We start from the raw sequence: 20107 nt of genomic DNA, 5'->3' as shown, positions 1-20107 counted from the left end.
CCCCTTACCCTAACTCTTAATCTAACCCTATCCCCTTACCCTAACTCTTAATCTAACCCTAACCCTATCCCCTTACCCTAACTCTTAATCTAACCCTATCCCCTTACCCTAACTCTTAATCTAACCCTATCCCCTTACCCTAACTCTTAATCTAACCCTATGCCCTTACCCCAACTCTTAATCTAACCCTATCCCCTTACCCTAACTCTTAATCTAACCCTATCCCCTTACCCTAACTCTTAATCTAACCCTATCCCCTTACCCTAACTCTTAATCTAACCCTATCCCCTTACCCTAACTCTTAATCGAACACTTCTTATAACCTTAATCCTTACCCTAACCCTTATTCTAACCCCAACCCTTATTCTAATCCTAATCCTTATCCCTTACCCTAACCATTATTCTAAACCTTAGCCCTTATTCTAACCCTACCCGTAACTTTAGCAAGCAGTTGCTTATCAACAGATAGTTTGTTGATAGTATGACCATCTGTAAAGCATCTACGGGTGGAAAACCCGGACTATCCAAAGTGTGACCGAGGATAGGGAAGGTTGACAGGTGATGTTGTGAGAGCTGGAGGGAGAGAGGACATGGTCAGACTAGTCATAAAGTAGAATGGGCCTCTAGAAAGAAGAATGGTAGATTACCAGGAGAGGCAGAAAGCTTCAGTATCATAGTCCCAATAATACTACCACTCTCTTCTTTAACAAAACCATCATTCAGCTGAACATATGAACAAGCAACAGTCTATTTCATACACTTAGGAATAAGTCAAAAGAATAACCAACAGTATTTTTACTGCAAAACATTTTAATTCAATAGAATGCTGAGTATGTACAGGAGAACATTTGTACATAAATACAGTTAGAAACATCAGCCGTTCGCTGGTACAAAAGTTTTAAAAACAACATATTATACATTATCTACACGTGCCACTTGTTTTGCACACCATGGTCTATGGATTGTCCGAATCCATTCACACACATTATCCGAGTTTCATTCCGCATGCAGTTGCTGAGTGGGTACAGAGTTGTCCTTGGAGCGTACGTGGGATTTGTATAACACTGAACTGGACTGAGGGGTTGGCATTGGTTATAAAGCTCATGAGAAATACAAACAACGGATTATAGGACAGCGCATCGTACGGTCGGATGGGGGTTGTGGGTATTTAAAACTGTGGGGATCACCAGCTGCAAAATGTCCCTATAGTTATTGCAGTTTCCACAGGATTACCCGCCCACGTCTATGACATCATCACACAGGATTACCCGCCCACGTCTATGACGTCATCACACAGTGAGCAGAAAATGTACTCATCCTCCTTGTCATCCTCTTCATCCAACACCAACAAATTTACATTCATGGCAATTACATTAAAGGAAAAATCCACCCAAAACCATTCATTCCTTTAATTTACAGTGTTGAATACGTGACAACAATATTTTTGTGAACACACATTTTTCATTTTGGCATTATAACAAGGTTGGTAGCAACATGGAAAATCGTTGTGGAAATCTGTCAACTACAAAACCCACAATGCAATGCTCTCTCTATAGGCTGGCTGGCTAGCTAGCTACACTGTTAGCACCTTTTTTTCTATCTAGAACCTAAATGGGTTCTTTGGCTGTCCTCATAGGAGAACCCTTTGAAGAACTATTCTTGGTTCCGGGTAGAACAATTTTGGTTCCAAGTAGAACCCTTTTGGGTTCCATGTAGAACCCTTTCCACAGAGGGCTCTACATGGAACTAAAAAGGGTTGTACCTAGAACCAAAAATGTTTGGAACCCTTTTTTCCTAAGAGTGTAGCTAGCAAACGTAGCAACACACAATAATTAATACCAAAGATAATACCAGCATGTAAAGTAGCTGGTTTGCTGTACAATTGCATCAACAAACTACACTATCAATTTAGGAGTCTACAATCTCACCATGTTCAACCTGCATATCGATGTGTCTCACAAAGTGGATTCAAACAGGAGATGGGAAACATTGCCCATGCTAGGTCAATGAGCCCTCTCCTTCAAGGAGTGAATGGGAGTCTATTGGGCGCTAGCTCAAAAACCCAACGTTATCACATATTTTGTCAACAAGAAGTACAACATTACAAATCTTTTCTGAGATGCGAGATAATTAACTTGCTATCTGTAGTATCGTATAGCTTTGGAATCGTGACATAACGTACTTTCGAGGAAAATAGGCACGTTTCTCGACATATACACTGACTTTGAGAAGGGATTGAGTGACGATTAGCTTAGCAACCGCGTGACGCAGCAAGACAAATTGAATGCGATTGGTCGACATCTGCTGGGTGAGTCGGTATTACGTTCTACCATTCAGTGGATTCCGATCTCCTTTCTATAACAACTCAATGGCACCACGCAATGCACCCTGGTCTAAAGAGGCAGACAAATTGGAAAAAAATGTGCTCGACCCTCCTTAAATTACAAATTTCTCGAGGTAGGAATATCACAGAAAATGTCTCATTCAAGAGAAGACATTCTCCTGAGTTATGACATCGGCAAGTACTGAAATCTGACATGTATGATAGACGTTTTGGTGATCTAAAAGTCCTATTCCTGTACGCTCTCGTTGGCTGGCCCTCGCTTCATACTCGTCGCCAAACCCACTGGCTCCATGTCATCTACAAGACCCTGCTAGGAAAAGTCCCCCCTTATCTCAGCTCGCTGGTCACCATAGCATCTCCCACCTGTAGCACACGCTCCAGCAGGTATATCTCTCTAGTCACCCCCAAAACCAATTTTTTCTTTGGCCGCCTCTCCTTCCAGTTCTCTGCTGCCAATGACTGGAACGAACTACAAAAATCTCTTAAATTGGAAACACTTATCTCCCTCACTAGCTTTAAGCACCAACTGTCAGAGCATCTTACAGATTACTGCACCTGTACATAGCCCACCTATAATTTAGCCCAAACAACTACCTCTTTCCCAACTGTATTTAATTAATTAATTTATTTTGCTCCTTTGCACCCCATTATTTTTATTTCTACTTTGCACATTCTTCCATTGCAAAACTACCATTCCAGTGTTTTACTTGCTATATTGTATTTACTTTGCCACCATGGCCTTTTTGCCTTTACCTCCCTTCTCACCTAATTTGCTCACATTGTATATAGACTTGTTTTTTTACTGTATTATTGACTGTATGTTTGTTTTACTCCATGTGTAACTCTGTGTCGTTGTATGTGTCGAACTGCTTTGCTTTATCTTGGCCAGGTCGCAATTGTAAATGAGAACTTGTTCTCAACTGGCCTACCTGGTTAAATAAAGGTGTTCTCAACTGGCCTACCTGGTTAAATAAAGGTGTTCTCAACTAGCCTACCTGGTTAAATAAAGGTGTTCTCAACTAGCCTACCTGGTTAAATAAAGGTGAAATAAAAAAATAAAAATTCCTATTAACTTCCAGTGTAGCGAGAGAGACTTTATCATCACGGTGCTACGTCACACCGGACGGATTTCTGCCTGCTTCAACGCCAATAACTCAGACATACATGAAAACAAGAAATAACCCAGGGAATCGATAAAACATCACTTAGAGATGCACCAAAACAATATAACATTCAAAATGGGTGAACCTTTCCTTTTAACGTTCCAAAATATGGTTAGTGTTTGTAATAGATAAATCCATCTTATTGGTATCAAAATACTGTCCATGGTGCAAATGTAAATGTCAATGTATGTCAGTACAGCTCACGCTACACATCCTCTGGTGAAGAATATATCAGGGTTGGGGTCAATTCCTCAATTCCAGTCAACGCACAAATTACACTGAAATGCCAATTCTGTTTTATGATTTTATGTGAGAATATTTAGAACAGGAATTTGGTTTACTTTCTGAGTTGACTAGAATTTAAATGGAATTGAGCCCAACCCGGCTTCGTCTACTCTGCACAATAATACATGATGCATCCTCACCTGGCGAAACAAAATATAGACATTTAACAGTATTAAGAATAGTGCATGGAGCTTTGGTAGCAGAAAAAATAGTTGTGAACACCTTGTAGATGAAATACATCAAAAGGTTTTAAACAACATTATTAGACATTGCTCAGTGACCTGCCATCACACAACATTTTGCCCAAGACTCGAGAAAGCACTTTTCAGGGATTGTAAGAAAAGAAGTTAATACATGTTAAAACAGTCACATACACAAACAACCACACATACATACATCAAGTACAACATCAACACTCTGTCAAACACAGTTTCACTTACAAACAGAAGCATACAGTATTGATCATATCTGACAGCAGGGTAGAGTCAAAGATTTTAGAACTAAACCAAGATAGGCCACAGCCTGTTGTTTCCAATGGGAACAAATGAGTCATAGTGGGCAGGACAAGCAATAAGGTGGGCAGAGCCAAGCATGAACTAGCGAGATCCTATTGGCGTGTTTTAGCATCGTCTGCATATTTCCGTTAGGGAACGCCTATACTCTGTGATGTGTGCGTGTGCAATAACTAGCACCTTCTAAACAACGCGATCAAACTTCTTTTTTTTTTTTTTTTTCAAAGGGCAAAGTCTACAAAACAGTCCACTCTGTTCATAACATATTTTAGTTTTGGGAACAGAACACTGTATTGAGAACAAATGTTTCATCGATGAGGTCATTTGCAGAATGTCGGCTGAAATCCATCTTGATCCATCGTGTCCCACTGCCGGCCACTGGGCTTCCTCTCACTACCATATTTGGTAGTGAGTAGAAACGCCAAGCGTTTGCTTCACATGTACAAATTCAGTGAAAAATTGTTCTCATTGTTCTATCTGTGGTAGAGTCATCTGAAATAAGTCACATTTGGTTCCTGAACTAGAACCAGGAAAGATTTCAATGAGTGTAATAACTAACTAATGCACTACAAATTCAGTTGATCGGGGGAATTTTTAGCTCATTATAGTTAGCTCATTATAGTTAGCTCATTATAGTTAGCTCATTATAGTTAGCTCATTATAGTTTGTTTTAAGGATACAATTTCCAAGTATTTTCTTTAATCGAAGAGTTGTGAGAGAGCTAGTATGGAAAAGGAAAGGGAAAGGGGGGATACTTATGGGGTAGGTATCCCAGTTCCTTGGTGTCCACATCACCAACAAACTATCATGGTCCAAGCACACCAAGACAGTCGTGAAGAGGTCACAACAACACCTTTCCCCCTCAGGAGACTGAAAAAATTTGGCATGGGCCCCCAGATCCTCAAAAGGTTCTATATATCTCAGCAGGTATATCTCATTGACCATCCCCAAAACCAACACCTCATTTGGCCGCCTTTCCTTCCAGTTCTCTGCTACCAGTGACTGGAAGGAATTCAAAAAAAAATCGCTGAAGCTGGAGGCTTTTATTTCCCTCACCAACTTTAAACATTTGCTATCTGAGCAGCTAACCAATCGCTGCATCTGTACATAGTCCACCCAATCTACCTACCTCATCCCCATACTGTTTTTATTTACTTTTCTGCTCTTTTGCACACCAGTATCACTACTTGCACATCATCATCTGCTCATGTATCACTCCAGTGTTAATCTGCTAAATTGTAATTATTCTCTCCTATGGCCTATTTATTGCCTTCCTCCTCATGCCTGTTGCACACACTGTTTATAGACTTTCTTTTTTTCCTACTGTATCATTGACTTGTTTATTGTGTTATTGGCTTGTTTATTGTTTACTCCATGTGTAACTCTGTGTTGTTGTCTGTGTCACACTGCTATGCTTTAACATGGCCAGGTTGCAGTTGTAGATGAGAACTTGTTCTCAACTAGCCTACCTGGTTAAATAAAGGTGTTCTCAACTAGCCTACCTGGTTAAATAAAGGTGTTCTCAACTAGCCTACCTGGTTAAATAAAGGTGAAATAAAAAAAAATAAAAAAAAATTGCTGCACCATCGAGAGCATCCTGACCGGGTTCATCACCGCCTGGTATGGCAACTGCTCGGCATCTGACTGTAAGGCCCTACAGAGGGTAATGCGAACAGCCCAGTACATCACTGGGGCCAAGCTTCCTGCCATCCAGGACCTATATAATAGGTGGTGTCAGAGGAAAGCCCATAAAATTGTCAGACTCCAGTCACCCAAGTGATAGACTGTTTTCTCTGCTACCGCACGGCAAGCGGTACCAAGTCTAAGACCCAAAGGCTCCTCAACAGCTTCCACCCCCAAGCCATTAGACTGCTGAACAATTCATAAAAATCGCCACTGGACAATTTACATTGACACCCCCCCTCTTGTACACTGCTGCTACCTGCTGTTTGTTTGTTACCTATGTATAGTCACTTTGCCCCCACCTACATATACAGATTACCTCAACTAGCCTATACCCCTGCACACAGTACCGGTGCCCCCTGTATGTAGCCTCGTTCTTCTTACTGTGTTACTTTTAATTATTACTTTTTATTTTAGTCTACTTGGTAAATATTTTCTTCTTCTTGAACTACACTGTTGGTTAAGGGCTTGTAAGTAAGCTTTTCACGGTAAAGTCTACACTTGTTGTATTCAGCGCAAATAAAGTTTGATTTGGCAAATAAAGATTTGATAGTTATACCCTAGATTTGTCAAACAGAAACGTTTCCAGACCGTCTGGAAGCCTCAAGAATGAATTAATTAAAGAATATAAGAAACATTTCAAGTACAAAAAATATCACCAGGCATCTCTTCAATACACAATCATCTCTCTCTCAATCCATGTCCCCCACTTACACTGGCTGTAACTGTCCCTCATAAAATGCAATGCACTAGTGCCATCTGGTGGAATGACTTGGTACTGAAGGTGACTGGTGTCAATTATATAACTAATGAAAAAAAGAAATCACTCAATCAGGTCACACTGGACATTCATATTTGGCCAAAATGAAGCAAAGGGATTTGGGGTATTTTAAAATCCATTTGTTCAGCTCACGCCATTGTGCAAAAAGAATGGTTCTGATATGAAAACAATACATACTTTCTCAGCAATAATAACAAAAACAAAGTAAGAAATCCACAATAAATAAAGTTAAAATGTGAGAACAAAGTCCTTTGGCATAAAAAAAGAACCCTTAGATTCCACCGAGTGTCTGGTGTGGTATTCACCTCTAGTTATTATGCGGCAGAGGACCCCTTTATTGGTCGAATGTAATTTACCAACCAATGAAAGTGACTGGTGGGGATGGTATGTTATCAGCTCTCTGACTAACAGGTAAAGACAGTGGACCTTGCAACCCTCCAATACCAGGAGGAAATAACAAACTACACCCTGCTATTCATTATATAGTGAAATACTTTTGACCAGGACCCATTGGGCTCTGTGAAAAGTAGTGCATTATATAGGGAATAGGGCTCTGGTCTAAAGTAGGGCACTATATAGGGTGTGTTTTGGGATGCAGATTGAGTCTCTGACCTTCTATAGAAATGGCTCTCTATGGAGTGGGATTTATAGGAGTCCAGACATTTGTATCTTTAACCACCAAGTAGCGGCTGGATTCCAATTTCTAAACCTTAAGAAATGTCCAATGTAGACATTTTTATCTCAAAATTAAATAATTTCTGGGTAACAATTAGATATTCATTTCAATCAAAACGGTCTCAAATTTTGCTAGGACTGTCTGAAGTAGAGAGGGGAAAACTGAAAACTAGCTGTTATTGACAAAGAGCTTTGGAACTCTCTTTCTTATTGGTCTATTAGCTGGTGATGTCACCAGGCAGGCCAAAACTCCACCCCACCAAAACAAGCAAAAATTTCAGGCGTCCTTTTCAAACAGCTCTTACACGAAAAGGGCACGATCATCATTCTCACAATTTCACAGTATTATTCCAACCGCATAGTGTGGAAATATATATAAAACACAGGAAAAATGACATTGTTGACTGTACTGTGCCTTTAACAGTAAATCTGCACCACAACACAGAGACAGAAACCCTTCCAAGAGATACTCTATCTTAACTATTCTCAAGCAGCCATACAGCTACTACCAGGACATTGCATCCCTTAACTTCAGTTAAGACATTAGTTTACCTCCATAAAACTCTGTAAGAACCAGGTAGTGAAAGATTCCCCAACTCTGACCCTCTCCAGCCAATCTTCATGGCCAGAGTTGCTAATTGCCTCAGAGTATGTTGGACAACCTGGACGGGTCTAGACACGAATTAACAAAAGGTCAAACAGAGATAGTGGTTCTATCTCCTTAGTAACCTTGAACTACGGCACCTGAACAACTTTCCCTATTCAGACACCTTTTTAGGTAAACAAGGGGGATCGGCAACATTTAGAAAGTAGAAAGGCTTAAGCCATTTGTCATGTTCTTTCTTTCTTTCCCCTAAAAAAGAAACATGTAGGAGTATGTTGTCAACAGAAACACTGCTGCGGTAGTCGAAGAACTTTACAAGAAGGAATAGTCATAAAGATGTCCACAGTCAGAAGAACCAGTCGTTTTGTGGTTGTTGTGTTTTTAACACTGAAAGGTAGTTCGGTTGACATCCTGTCTGGCATCCTCTTTGATATCCTCTCATGTCAGAATGACGATCGGTCTCCAAAAGGTCCATCTCTGTTCTGGCCATGGCCCTCATCAGCATACCCTGGCACTTCAAGGACCATAGGATATTAAGTGTACAATCAAATACAGGTTGTTGTCGTTTTTCTTTACTGTAAAAAACAAATGTGGGTGGTTTTCCCACTACAAGTGCATCAGAAAACCTTCAAGGAGAGTCTGTGGAGATGGCCATGAAAGCATCTCTCTTGACAACCCTGGAGGTAAGTCCCAGAGGCCATTGGCACATAGAACTGACAATTCTGAATATACCCAAGACATTGCCTTCGGTCCAGGATGTGGTTTCACTGACTCGACACTTGACGGAGGCTGGGGACATCGCCACCTGGTGGGGAGCCTTTTGAAGTGCTTCTTGAACACAGAACTGAGACCTGCATTGACGTCCCATGTCGTACTGCAGCAGAGGGGGATCTAGTGAGGGCAGCAGTGGCAGAACACAGCCACTGGGGGGGTACTATCTCTTCGGCATCCCTCCCTAAATGTCTGCAACTGCTGGGACACCACAGTCTTCAGCTAATTTACTGTGTTTGTTTTCCTCCAAATACAACATGAGGTTAACTGACACCACAGTTCACACATTGGCTGTGTTGTTATCTGTCGCTGGCGAGTGTAACTGGTAGGATGTGAACCATGGTCTCCCACACGTGCCCAGTCGCTCCCTCCTCTCCTGTGTGTGTGTGTGTGTGTGTGTGTGTGTGTGTGTGTGTGTGTGTGTGTCTGTCCATCCGTCAGTGAGTCTGTCCATCTGTGTGGAAGGGTCATCTCTTCAGAGGGTGGCCAGTATGCGTGAGAAGGAGATGAGGACAGAGAGGGTGGTCTGGCCCACTCCAAACACCAAGGCCTGGAGGGGGGCCATGTCCTTCCCTGCCACCCTGTACACCCCCGCTACCGCCGCACCTGGGAAAGAGACACACCCACATACAGATTGTCATTAATATGAGTATTACCACACATATCACAACATACCAGTCAGTCGAGCCTTGTCGACTGCACCCCAGATTGTTCAATGGCATTTCAGTACTGATAAAAGCACAAAGAAAAATGACTCTCGGGACTCCTTATTCTCAGCCTGTCCTCGTATCCCTACAGCTCCCTACTGGAATCTAATGTTGTGTCTTTAGACTCTCACACATGGACAGTTTTAGAAGAAGCATTAAAAGATGTCCCTTTGTAAGCTGACCGTATATATTTTTTCATTTATCCTTTATTTAACTAGGGCAAGTCTGTTAAAGAACAAATTCTTATTTACAATGACGGCCTAGGAACAGTGGGTTGTTTGTTCAGAGGCAGAACGACAGATTTTTACCTTGTCAGCTCGGGGTTTCGATCTAGCAACCTTTCGGTTAGTGGTCCAACACTCTAACCACTAGGCTACCTGCCGCCCCAACAGGCCACTTGCCGCCCCACTAGGCCACCTGCCTTCCCACTAGGCCACCTGCCATCCCACTAGGCCACCTGCCGCCCCACTAGGCTACCTGCCGCCCCACTAGGCCACCTGCCTCCCCACTAGGCCACCTGCCTCCCCACTAGGCCACCTGCCGCCCCGTTAGGCCACCTGCCGCCCCGTTAGGCCACCTGCCGCCCCGTTAGGCCACCTGCCGCCCCGTTAGGCCACCTGCCGCCCCGTTACGCCACCTGCCGCCCCGTTAGGCCACCTGCCGCCCCGTTAGGCCACCTGCCGCCCCGCTAGGCTACCTGCCGCCCCGCTAGGCTACCTGCCGCCCGTTAGGCCACTTGCCGCCCCGTTAGGCCACCTGCCGCCCCGTTAGGCCACCTGCCGCCCCGTTAGGCCACCTGCCGCCCCGTTAGGCCACCTGCCGCCCCGTTAGGCCACCTGCCGCCCGCTAGGCCACCTGCCGCCCCGTTAGGCCACCTGCCGCCCCGTTAGGCCACCTGCCGCCCCGTTAGGCCACCTGCCGCCCGTTAGGCCACCTGCCGCCCCGTTAGGCCACCTGCCGCCCCGTTAGGCCACCTGCCGCCCAGCTAGGCCACCTGCCGCCCAGCTAGGCCACCTGCCGCCCCGTTAGGCCACTTGCCGCCCCGCTAGGCCACCTGCAGCCCCGCTAGGCCACCTGCAGCCCCACTAGGCCACCTGCAGCCCCACTAGGCCACCTGCCACTAGGCCACTTGCCGCCCCGTTAGGCCACTTGCCGCCCCGTTAGGCCACCTTGCCGCCCCGTTAGGCCACTTGCCGCCCCGTTAGGCCACTTGCCGCCCCGTTAGGCCACCTGCCGCCCCACTAGGCCACCTGCCGTCCCACTGGGCCACCTGCCGTCCCACAAGGCCACCTGCCGCCCCACTAGGCCACCTGCCGCCCACTGAGGCCACCTGCCGCCCCCACTGGCCACCTGCCGCCGCCCACTAGGCCACCTGCCACTAGGCCACCTGCCGCCCCACTAGGCCACCTGCCGCCCCACTGGGCCACCTGCCGCCCCACTAGGCCACCTGCCACTAGGCCACCTGCCTCCCCACTAGGCCACCTGCCTCCCCGCTAGGCCACCTGCCTCCCCACTAGGCCACCTGCCGCCCCACTAGGCCACCTGCCGCCCCGTTAGGCCACCTGCCGCCCCACTAGGCCACCTGCCGCCCTGCCGCCCCAGGCCACCTGCCGCCCCGTTAGGCCACCTGCCGCCCCATTAGGCCACCTGCCGCCCCACTAGGCCACCTGCCGCCCCACTAGGCCACCTCCCGCCCCACTAGGCCACCTGTCGCCCACTAGGCCACCTGCTGCCCCCACTAGGCCACCTGCCGCCCCACTAGGCCACCTCCCGCCCCACTAGGCCACCTGCCACTAGGCTACCTGCCGCCCCACTAGGCCACCTGCCGCCCCACTAGGCCACCTGCAGCCCCACTAGGCCACCTGCCACTAGGCCACCTGCCGCCCCGTCACCTGCCGCCCCGTTAGGCCACCTGCCGCCCCGTTAGGCCACCTGCCGCCCCGTTAGGCCACCTGCCGCCCCGTTAGGCCACCTGCCGCCCCACTAGGCCACCTGCAGCCCCACTAGGCCACCAGCCACTAGGCCACTTGCCGCCCCGTTAGGCCACTTGCCGCCCCGTTAGGCCACTTGCCGCCCCGTTAGGCCACTTGCCGCCCCGTTAGGCCACCTGCCGCCCCACTAGGCCACCTGCCGTCCCACTAGGCCACCTGCCGCCCCACTAGGCCACCTGCCGCCCCACTAGGCCACCTGCCGCCCCACTAGGCCACCTGCCACTAGGCCACCTGCCGCCCCACTAGGCCACCTGCCGCCCCACTAGGCCACCTGCCACTAGGCCACCTGCCTCCCCGTTAGGCCACCTGCCGCCCCGTTAGGCCACCTGCCGCCCCGCTAGGCCACCTGCCGCCCCACTAGGCCACCTGCCGCCCCACTAGGCCACCTGCCGCCCCGTTAGGCCACCTGCCGCCCCGTTAGGCCACCTGCCGCCCCACTAGGCCACCTGCCGCCCCACTAGGCCACCTGCCGCCCCACTAGGCCACCTGCCGCCCCACTAGGCCACCTGCCGCCCCACTAGGCCACCTGCCGCCCCACTAGGCCACCTCCCGCCCCACTAGGCCACCTGCCACTAGGCTACCTGCCGCCCCACTAGGCCACCTGCCGCACCACTAGGCCACCTGCCGCCCCACTAGGCCACCTGCCGCCCCACTAGGCCACCTGCCGCCCCACTAGGCCACCTCCCGCCCCACTAGGCCACCTGCCACTAGGCTACCTGCCGCCCCACTAGGCCACCTGCCGCACCACTAGGCCACCTGCCGCCCCACTAGGCCACCTGCCGCCCCACTAGGCCACCTGCCACTAGGCCACCTGCCGCCCCATTAGGCCACCTGCCACTAGGCTACCTGCCGCCCCACTAAGCCACCTGCCGCCCCACTAGGCCACCTGCCGCCCCACTAGGCCACCTGCCGCCCCACTAGGCCACCTGCCGCCCAACTAGGCCACCTGCCGCCCCACTAGACTACCTGCCGCCCCACTAGGCCACCTGCCACTAGGCTACCTGCCGCCCCGTTAGGCCACCTGCCGCCCCACTAGGCCACCTGCCGCCCCACTAGGCTACCTCCCGCCCCACTAGGCCACCTGCCGCCCCACTAGGCCACCTGCCGCCCCACTAGGCCACCTGCCACTAGGCTACCTGCCGCCCCACTAGGCCACCTGCCTCCCCACTAGGCCACCTGCCGCCCCACTAGGCTACCTGCCGCCCCACTAGGCCACTTGCCGCCCCACTAGGCCACCTGCAGCCCCACTAGGCTACCTACAGCCCCACTAGGCCAACTGCCACTAGGCTACTTGCCGCCCCACTAGGCCACCTGCCGCCCCACTAGGCCACCTGCCGCCCCACTAGGCCACCTGCCGCCCCACTAGGCCACCTGCCGCCCCACTAGGCCACCTGCCGCCCCACTAGGCTACCTGCCGCCCCACTAGGCCACCTGCCGCCCCACTAGGCCACCTGCCGCCCCACTAGGCTACCTGCCGCCCCACTAGGCCACCTGCCGCCCCACTAGGCCACCTGCCACCCCACTAGGCCACCTCCCGCCCCACTAGTTCACCTGCCACTAGGCTACCTGCCGCCCCACTAGGCCACCTGCCGCCCCACTAGGCCACCTGCCGCCCCACTAGGCCACCTGCCGCCCCACTAGGCCACCTGCCACTAGGCTACCTGCCGCCCCACTAGGCCACCTGCCACCCCACTCGGCTACCTGCCGCCCCACTAGGCCACCTGCCGCCCAACTAGGCTACCTGCCGCCCCACTAGGCCACCTGCCACTAGGCTACCTGCCGCCCCCCTAGGCCACCTGCCGCCCCACTAGGCCACCTGCCGCCCCACTAGGCTACCTGCCGCCCGACTAGGCCACCTGCCGCCCCACTAGGCCACCTGCCGCCCCACTAGGCCACCTGCTGTATACTATGTAGTGTAGTGTACTATGTAGGGAATAGGGAACCATTTAGGACGCAGTCTTTCTCTCTCTCTCCCTACAAGTTAGTCCCGCCTCTCTCTCACTATACGTCATTAGGACCATCGCCATGGAAACGGTCAGAACTGAAGAGGGTCTCAAAAGTCCAACTGTCTTGAGTTCAATAAAAATACACATTTGTTTTAGATACAAATGTTATTTTGAGTCAACAACAAACAACGATGTCAAGACGAGGGACACCGGAAGAGATTAGCCTATAAAATGGCTCAAGGTTGTTGATGTCTGACTGTTGCCGGTCGAGCACTACATAACCTCACCTTCTATCACTCTTGGCAGGGCGTTGCTGCTGCTGCAACACGGCACCTGCTTTTAGCTGTTTTAAGCGTACACACAATGCACAGTCAATAGTTTGCTCTCTCTGCGAGCTTCCATATTAATAACAAAGTGGTGTGTTCTATTCTTGGCTTGGCTCTGTGATTGAGTGTTTCATCCTGGCCTGTCATCAGGAGCTCCAATCCTAGTCCACGTAGCTCACAAACAGCGCCCCAAATGGCACCCTATTACCTACAGATGTAGGATCTTAATTTGATCACCCTGTTGCAGGATAACTTTTATGATTTTTTTTTTACCTGTAGTGTATTTGAGGTTTAAAAATAGGTTTCTGAAGTTTGTCATTTCCACACTGCAAATTCAGACTTGATTTTCCCATGTGAAAAATGCATCAACCTTACAAAAATGTACATGAATTATAATCCACATAATAATTTCCTGTTGCTGCAGGATTATTTTCCTGCTGTAGCAAACTGGGTCAAAATAAGATCTAACATCTGTATTAGGCACACTGCTTTGACCAGAGCCCTATGGCCCCGATCAAATGTAGTGTACTAGGTAGGGAATAGGGTGCCATTTCAGATACTCATTTAGGATACTAAGGTCTATTTACACATAGACGCAGTACTATGTACCACTCTTCAGGCAGAATGATGATATTTGGGCTAAAGATGTTGGGCATGTGTAGAGAGGACAATTAGATAGAAAGCCAGACAGACGGAGAGATATGCAGATCGATAGACAGAAAGAGGGCAGGAGCCAGACAGAAGGAGAGATATGCAGATCGATAGACAAAAAGAGGGCAGGAGCCAGACAGACGGAGAGATATGCAGATCGATAGACAAAAAGAGGGCAGGAGCCAGACAGACGGAGAGATATGCAGATCGATAGACAGAAAGAGGGCAGGAGCCAGACAGAAGGAGAGATATGCAGATCGATAGACAAAAAGAGGGCAGGAGCCAGACAGACGGAGAGATATGCAGATCGATAGACAGAAAGAGGGCAGGAGCCAGACAGAAGGAGAGATATGCAGATCGATAGACAAAAAGAGGGCAGGAGCCAGACAGACGGAGAGATATGCAGATCGATAGACAGAAAGAGGGCAGGAGCCAGACAGATGGAGAGATATGCAGATCGATAGACAGAAAGAGGGCAGGAGCCAGACAGACGGAGAGATATGCAGATCGATAGACAAAAAGAGGGCAGGAGCCAGACAGACGGAGAGATATGCAGATCGATAGACAAAAAGAGGGCAGGAGCCAGACAGACGGAGAGATATGCAGATCGATAGACAGAAAGAGGCCAGGAGCCAGACAGATGGAGAGATATGCAGATCGATAGACAGAAAGAGGGCAGGAGCCAGACAGATGGAGAGATATGCAGCTCGATAGACAAAAAGAGGGCAGGAGCCAGACAGACGGAGAGATATGCAGATCGATAGACAGAAAGAGGGCAGGAGCCAGACGGACGGAGAGATATGCAGATCGATAGACAGAAAGAGGGCAGGAGCCAGACAGACGGAGAGATATGCAGATCGATAGACAGAAAGAGGGCAGGAGCCAGACAGATGGAGAGATATGCAGATCGATAGACAGAAAGAGGGCAGGAGCCAGACAGAAGGAGAGATATGCAGATCGATAGACAGAAAGAGGGCAGGAGCCAGACAGACCTATCGCCAGACAGACCTATCGCCAGACAGACCTATCGACAGACAGACACAGAATGGGTGGTGACAGAGAGGCAAAATGCAGACAGACAGACAAACAGGAAAAGGGCATGCAGACAGACAGACAGACAGACAGACAGACAGACAGACAGACAGACAGACAGACAGACAGACAGAAAAGGTGGGTGGCATACATAAGCTGGGACAGACAGACACACACTCAACATCTTCCAATGACTCACTGGTGATGACCCCTCCAACCAGGGAGGTCAGGAAACCCAGACTGACCAGGACCAAGGTGATGAGGCGACCCCTCTTGTGGCGCTGCAACATGACCAACATGAGCAGGCCCATCGCCCCGTGGACCAAGAGAGAGGAGAAGAGACACCACAGGAACACCCAGTACCACATCTCTGAGAGAGAGAGGGAGGAAAGACAGAGATTAGTGGTTAGACACAGCTCTGGAGATGGGCGGCAGGTAGCTTAGTGGTTAGAGAGTTGGACTGGGAACCGAAAGGTTGCAAGATCGAATCCCTGAGCTGACAAGGCCCCTGTCGTTCTGCCCCTGAACAAGGCAGGTAACCCACTGTTCTTAGGCCGTCATTGAAAATAAGAATTTGTTCTTAACTTACTTGCCTAGTTAAATAAAAAAACATGGAAACACAGACCAGTGGTTAGTTAGACAGCTCTGCAGGCCTACCATAACATAGTCTCTGATTGGGAAAAGGTGTGGTTAGTTAGACAGCTCTGCAGGCCTACCATAACATAGTCTCTGAATGGAAAAGAGACAGAGTGGTTAGTTAGACAGCTCTGCAGGCCTACCATAACATAGTCTCTGAATGGAAAAAGGTGTGGTTAGGAAAGATGAGCTTGCATAATTGAACTATTAACCCCTTTAAGGCATTAAGAGTACATGGCCTTCACCGTACTCTAAATATAAAACAGAGGATGTGGTTTAAGACACATCTCTGAACAAACATCCACAGGAAGCAGTTCCGGGTCAAACCTCAGAAGCTGTATTATTATATCTGAGAGAGAACAGCAGCTGTATTATTATATCTGAGAGAGAACAGTAGCTGTATTATTATATCTGAGAGAGAACAGTAGCTGTATTATTATATCTGAGAGAGAACAGTAGCTGTATTATTATATCTGAGAGAGAACAGTAGCTGTATTATTATATCTGAGAGAGAACAGTAGCTGTATTATTATATCTGAGAGAGAACAGTAGCTGTATTATTATATCTGAGAGAGAACAGCAGCTGTATTATTATATCTGAGAGAGAACAGCAGCTGTATTATTATATCTGAGAGAGAACAGCAGCTGTATTATTATATCTGAGAGAGAACAGCAGCTGTATTATTATATCTGAGAGAGAACAGCAGCTGTATTATTATATCTGAGAGAGACAGAGAACAGCAGCTGGGGAGTCACTCCCCCCCAAAAAAGATTTTGAGGTGGGGGGGAGTTTTACCCCGAGTTACCCTACAATTGACCCGTGTTACATTTAGTCCTACTCTCCCCTATGCACTCAGAGCAGTAACCATGCCGATGCTAAACACCCTGGGTTTAAAATGGGGCCGTTCGCGCATATTTAGGAGTTGAGAAGTAAATAAAGTAGGAACGTAAAAACTGGGATCTCCATTAAAATCGCTGTTTTCCCTGTGACTGCCAGAAGTGTTGACTGCCAGAAGTGTTGACTGCCAGAAGTGTTGACTGCTTGTCAGAATGCTTCAAACATATTTTACTAGGCAAGTCAGTTTAAGAACAAATTCTTATTTACAATGACAGCCTACACTGGCCAAACCCAAACAATGCTGGGCCAATTGTGCGCTGCCCTGTGAGACTCCCTAAAACAGCTGGATGTGATACAGCCTTGATTCAAACCAGGGACTGCAGTGACACACCTTGCACTTAGATGCAGTGCCTTAGACCGCTGCGCCACTCAGGCCATCTAGGTAAAGAGATCAACTTTTAGACCACGGGGTTGTCTGATTTTTCTATTCATTACTCACTTTGTTTGCAGAGGGAAAGTAAACGTGGACTGTTCTAGCATCTTCAAAGAGCACCTCTGCAAAGAAAATGACAGTTAAATTAAGAACGTTGCGCCAGTAATTGAAAGGTCACTGGCTTAAAACCCCCGAGCCAACTAGGTAAAACATGTGTCGATGTTCCCTCGAGTAAGGCACTTAACCCTAATTGCTCCTGTAAGTCGCTTGTCTGCTAAATGTCTAATACATGTGCCAATGACCTGAATGTGCTGTCAACATGAACTATGTTATCTATAGCATATCCATTTAACCTTGTTCCACAACCTTCTGCCTCTGATATCGATCCAGCTGCCAGCTGTCATGCTGGGCAGAGAGAGAGACGTGACATAGGGCCATTTGAGCTGCCTGGCTTCTATGGTCTCAAGAGATCAGCCAGCTTAGTCAGCTCATACTGTTGAGACGAGACACAATAAAGCCCCTATCTATGTCAGGGCAGGTAAGGGTCAGGACGGGAAACTGTAGGGCGAGGGAGAGTGATGTAGAAAGAGAGAGAGAGAGAGAGAGAGAGAGAGAGAGAGAGAGAGAGAGAGAAAACCTGAGCTTAAGCCTTCACTATGGTGAATCACTAAAAGAATACAGAAATACACCAAGAATAAGAAGGAACAGTATGACAGAAAACAGCTCAATGTGATTGAAGAATCCATAGAATCAAATTACTTTTGGGAGAATTGGAAAGCACTGAACAAACAACAACATGACAAGCTATGTATCCAAAATGGAGATGTGTGGATAAACCACTTCTCTAACCTTTTGGCCATATAACAAAGAACCACGTGCTAAAACATGATAATTTACTAAACTTAGAATGAGCTATTAAAGATAGCAATAATCACCTACCTCTCGTTGCACTCCACGAGGAGACTGCCTGCTACGTGAATGCAGTGGAAGCCAAGGTAAGTTGCTAGCTAGCATTAAACTTATCTTACAAAATCAATCAATCATAATCACTAGTTATAACTACACATGGTTGTTGATATTACTAGTTTATCTAGCGTGTCCTGCGTTGCATATAATCGATGCAACACTGGGGGATGATTTAACAAAAGCGCATTTGCGAAAAAAGCACAATTGTTGGACGACTGTAACTAACCATAAACACCAATGCCTTTCTTAAAATCAATACACAGAAGTATATATTTTTAAACCTGCATATTTAGCTAAAAGAAATCCAGGTTAGTAGGCAATATTAACCAGGTGAAATTGTGTCATTTCTCTTGCGTTCATTGCACGCAGAGTCAGGGTATATGCAACAGTTTGGGCAGCCTGGCTCATTGCGAACTAATTTGCCAGAATTGTACGTAATTATGACATACATTGAAGGTTGTGCAATGTAACAAGAATATTTAAACTTAGGGATGCCACCCGTTAGATAAAATACCGAATGGTTCCGTATTTCACTGTTTTCAAAATTATAGTTTCTAGATTCGACCATATAAATTACATAAGGCTCGTATTTCTGTATGTTATGTTATAATTAAGTCTATGATTTGATAGAGCAGTCTGACTGAGCGATGGTAGGCAGCAGCAGGCTCGTAAGCATTCATTCAAACAGCACTTTCGTGCGTTTTGCCAGCAGCTCTTCGCAAGCACAGCGCTGTTTATGACTTCAAGCCTATCAACCTAATGGCTGTGAAATGGCTAGCTAGTTAGCGGGGTGCGCGCTAATAGCGTTTCTAACGTCACTTGCTCTGAGACCTTGAAGTAGTGGTTCCCCTTGCTCTGCAAGGGCCGCAGCTTTTGTGGAGCGATGGGTAACGCTGCTTCGAGGGTGGCTGTTGTCAATGTGTTCCTGGTTCGAGCCCAGGTAGGGGCGAGGAGAGGGACGGAGCTATACTGTTACGCTGGCAATACTATAGTGCCTATAAGAACAACCAATAGTCAAAGGTATATGAAATACAAATGGTATAGAGAGAAATAGTCCTATAAATACTATATTGACTAAAACCTAAAACCTCTTACCTTGGAATATTGAAGTCTCATGTTAAAAGGAACCACCAACTTTCATATGTTCTCATGTTCTGAGCTTTTTTACATGGTACATATTGCACTTTTACTTCTCCAACACTTTGTTTTTGCATTATTTAACTTTTTATGGCTGCAGGGGCAGTATTGAGTAGCTTGGATGAAAAGGTGCCCATTGTAAACGGCCAGCTCCTCAGTCTCAGTTGCTAATATATGCATATTATTATTAGTATTGGATAGAAAACACTCTGAAGTTTCTAAAACTGTTTGAATTATGTCTGTGAGCATAACAGAACTCATATTGCAGGCAAAAACCTGAGAAATTCCACTTCCTGTTTGTATTTTTTCTGGGGGTGGCAGACTTTCAAGCTCTCATTGAAATGACAGCGAGATATGGATGAGTTTTCCCTTCCTATGCCTTCCACTAGATGCCAACAGTCAATAGAACTTTGTCTGATGACTAATGTGAAGGGAGGTCGAATGAGACAGGAAATAGTCCCCACTGCCACGAGTTGACCATGCTTTCACCATGCGCGTTCACAGGGGAAGGACCTGCGTTCCACCGGTCATCTGAAGTCATTCTAATTCTCTGGTTGGAACGTTATTCAAGATATATGTAAATAACATTCTAAAGATTGATTCAGTACATCGTTTGACATGTTTCT

The 20107-nt window shown here is 47.6% G+C and overlaps 1 protein-coding gene across 1 annotated transcript in view; it reads right to left on the bottom strand.

Moving 5' to 3' along the window:
* Positions 1 to 790: 790 nt before the first annotated feature.
* Positions 791 to 20107, bottom strand: part of LOC115121183 (transmembrane protein 170B-like) — a 41434-nt gene continuing 22117 nt past the window's right edge. The window contains exons 2-3 of the mRNA XM_029650222.2: positions 15671 to 15841; positions 791 to 9424 (exon numbers count right to left, since the gene is read on the bottom strand). Of these exons, the coding sequence (XP_029506082.1) occupies positions 9294 to 9424; positions 15671 to 15841 (302 nt within the window). The 3' untranslated portion in view covers positions 791 to 9293. The remainder of the gene's footprint in view (positions 9425 to 15670; positions 15842 to 20107) is intronic.

Source organism: Oncorhynchus nerka, linkage group LG4 (genome assembly GCF_034236695.1).
Source record: "Oncorhynchus nerka isolate Pitt River linkage group LG4, Oner_Uvic_2.0, whole genome shotgun sequence".
In the NCBI taxonomy this organism is placed as follows: Eukaryota; Metazoa; Chordata; class Actinopteri; order Salmoniformes; family Salmonidae; genus Oncorhynchus; species Oncorhynchus nerka.
This window is presented reverse-complemented; position numbering and strand designations above follow the sequence as displayed.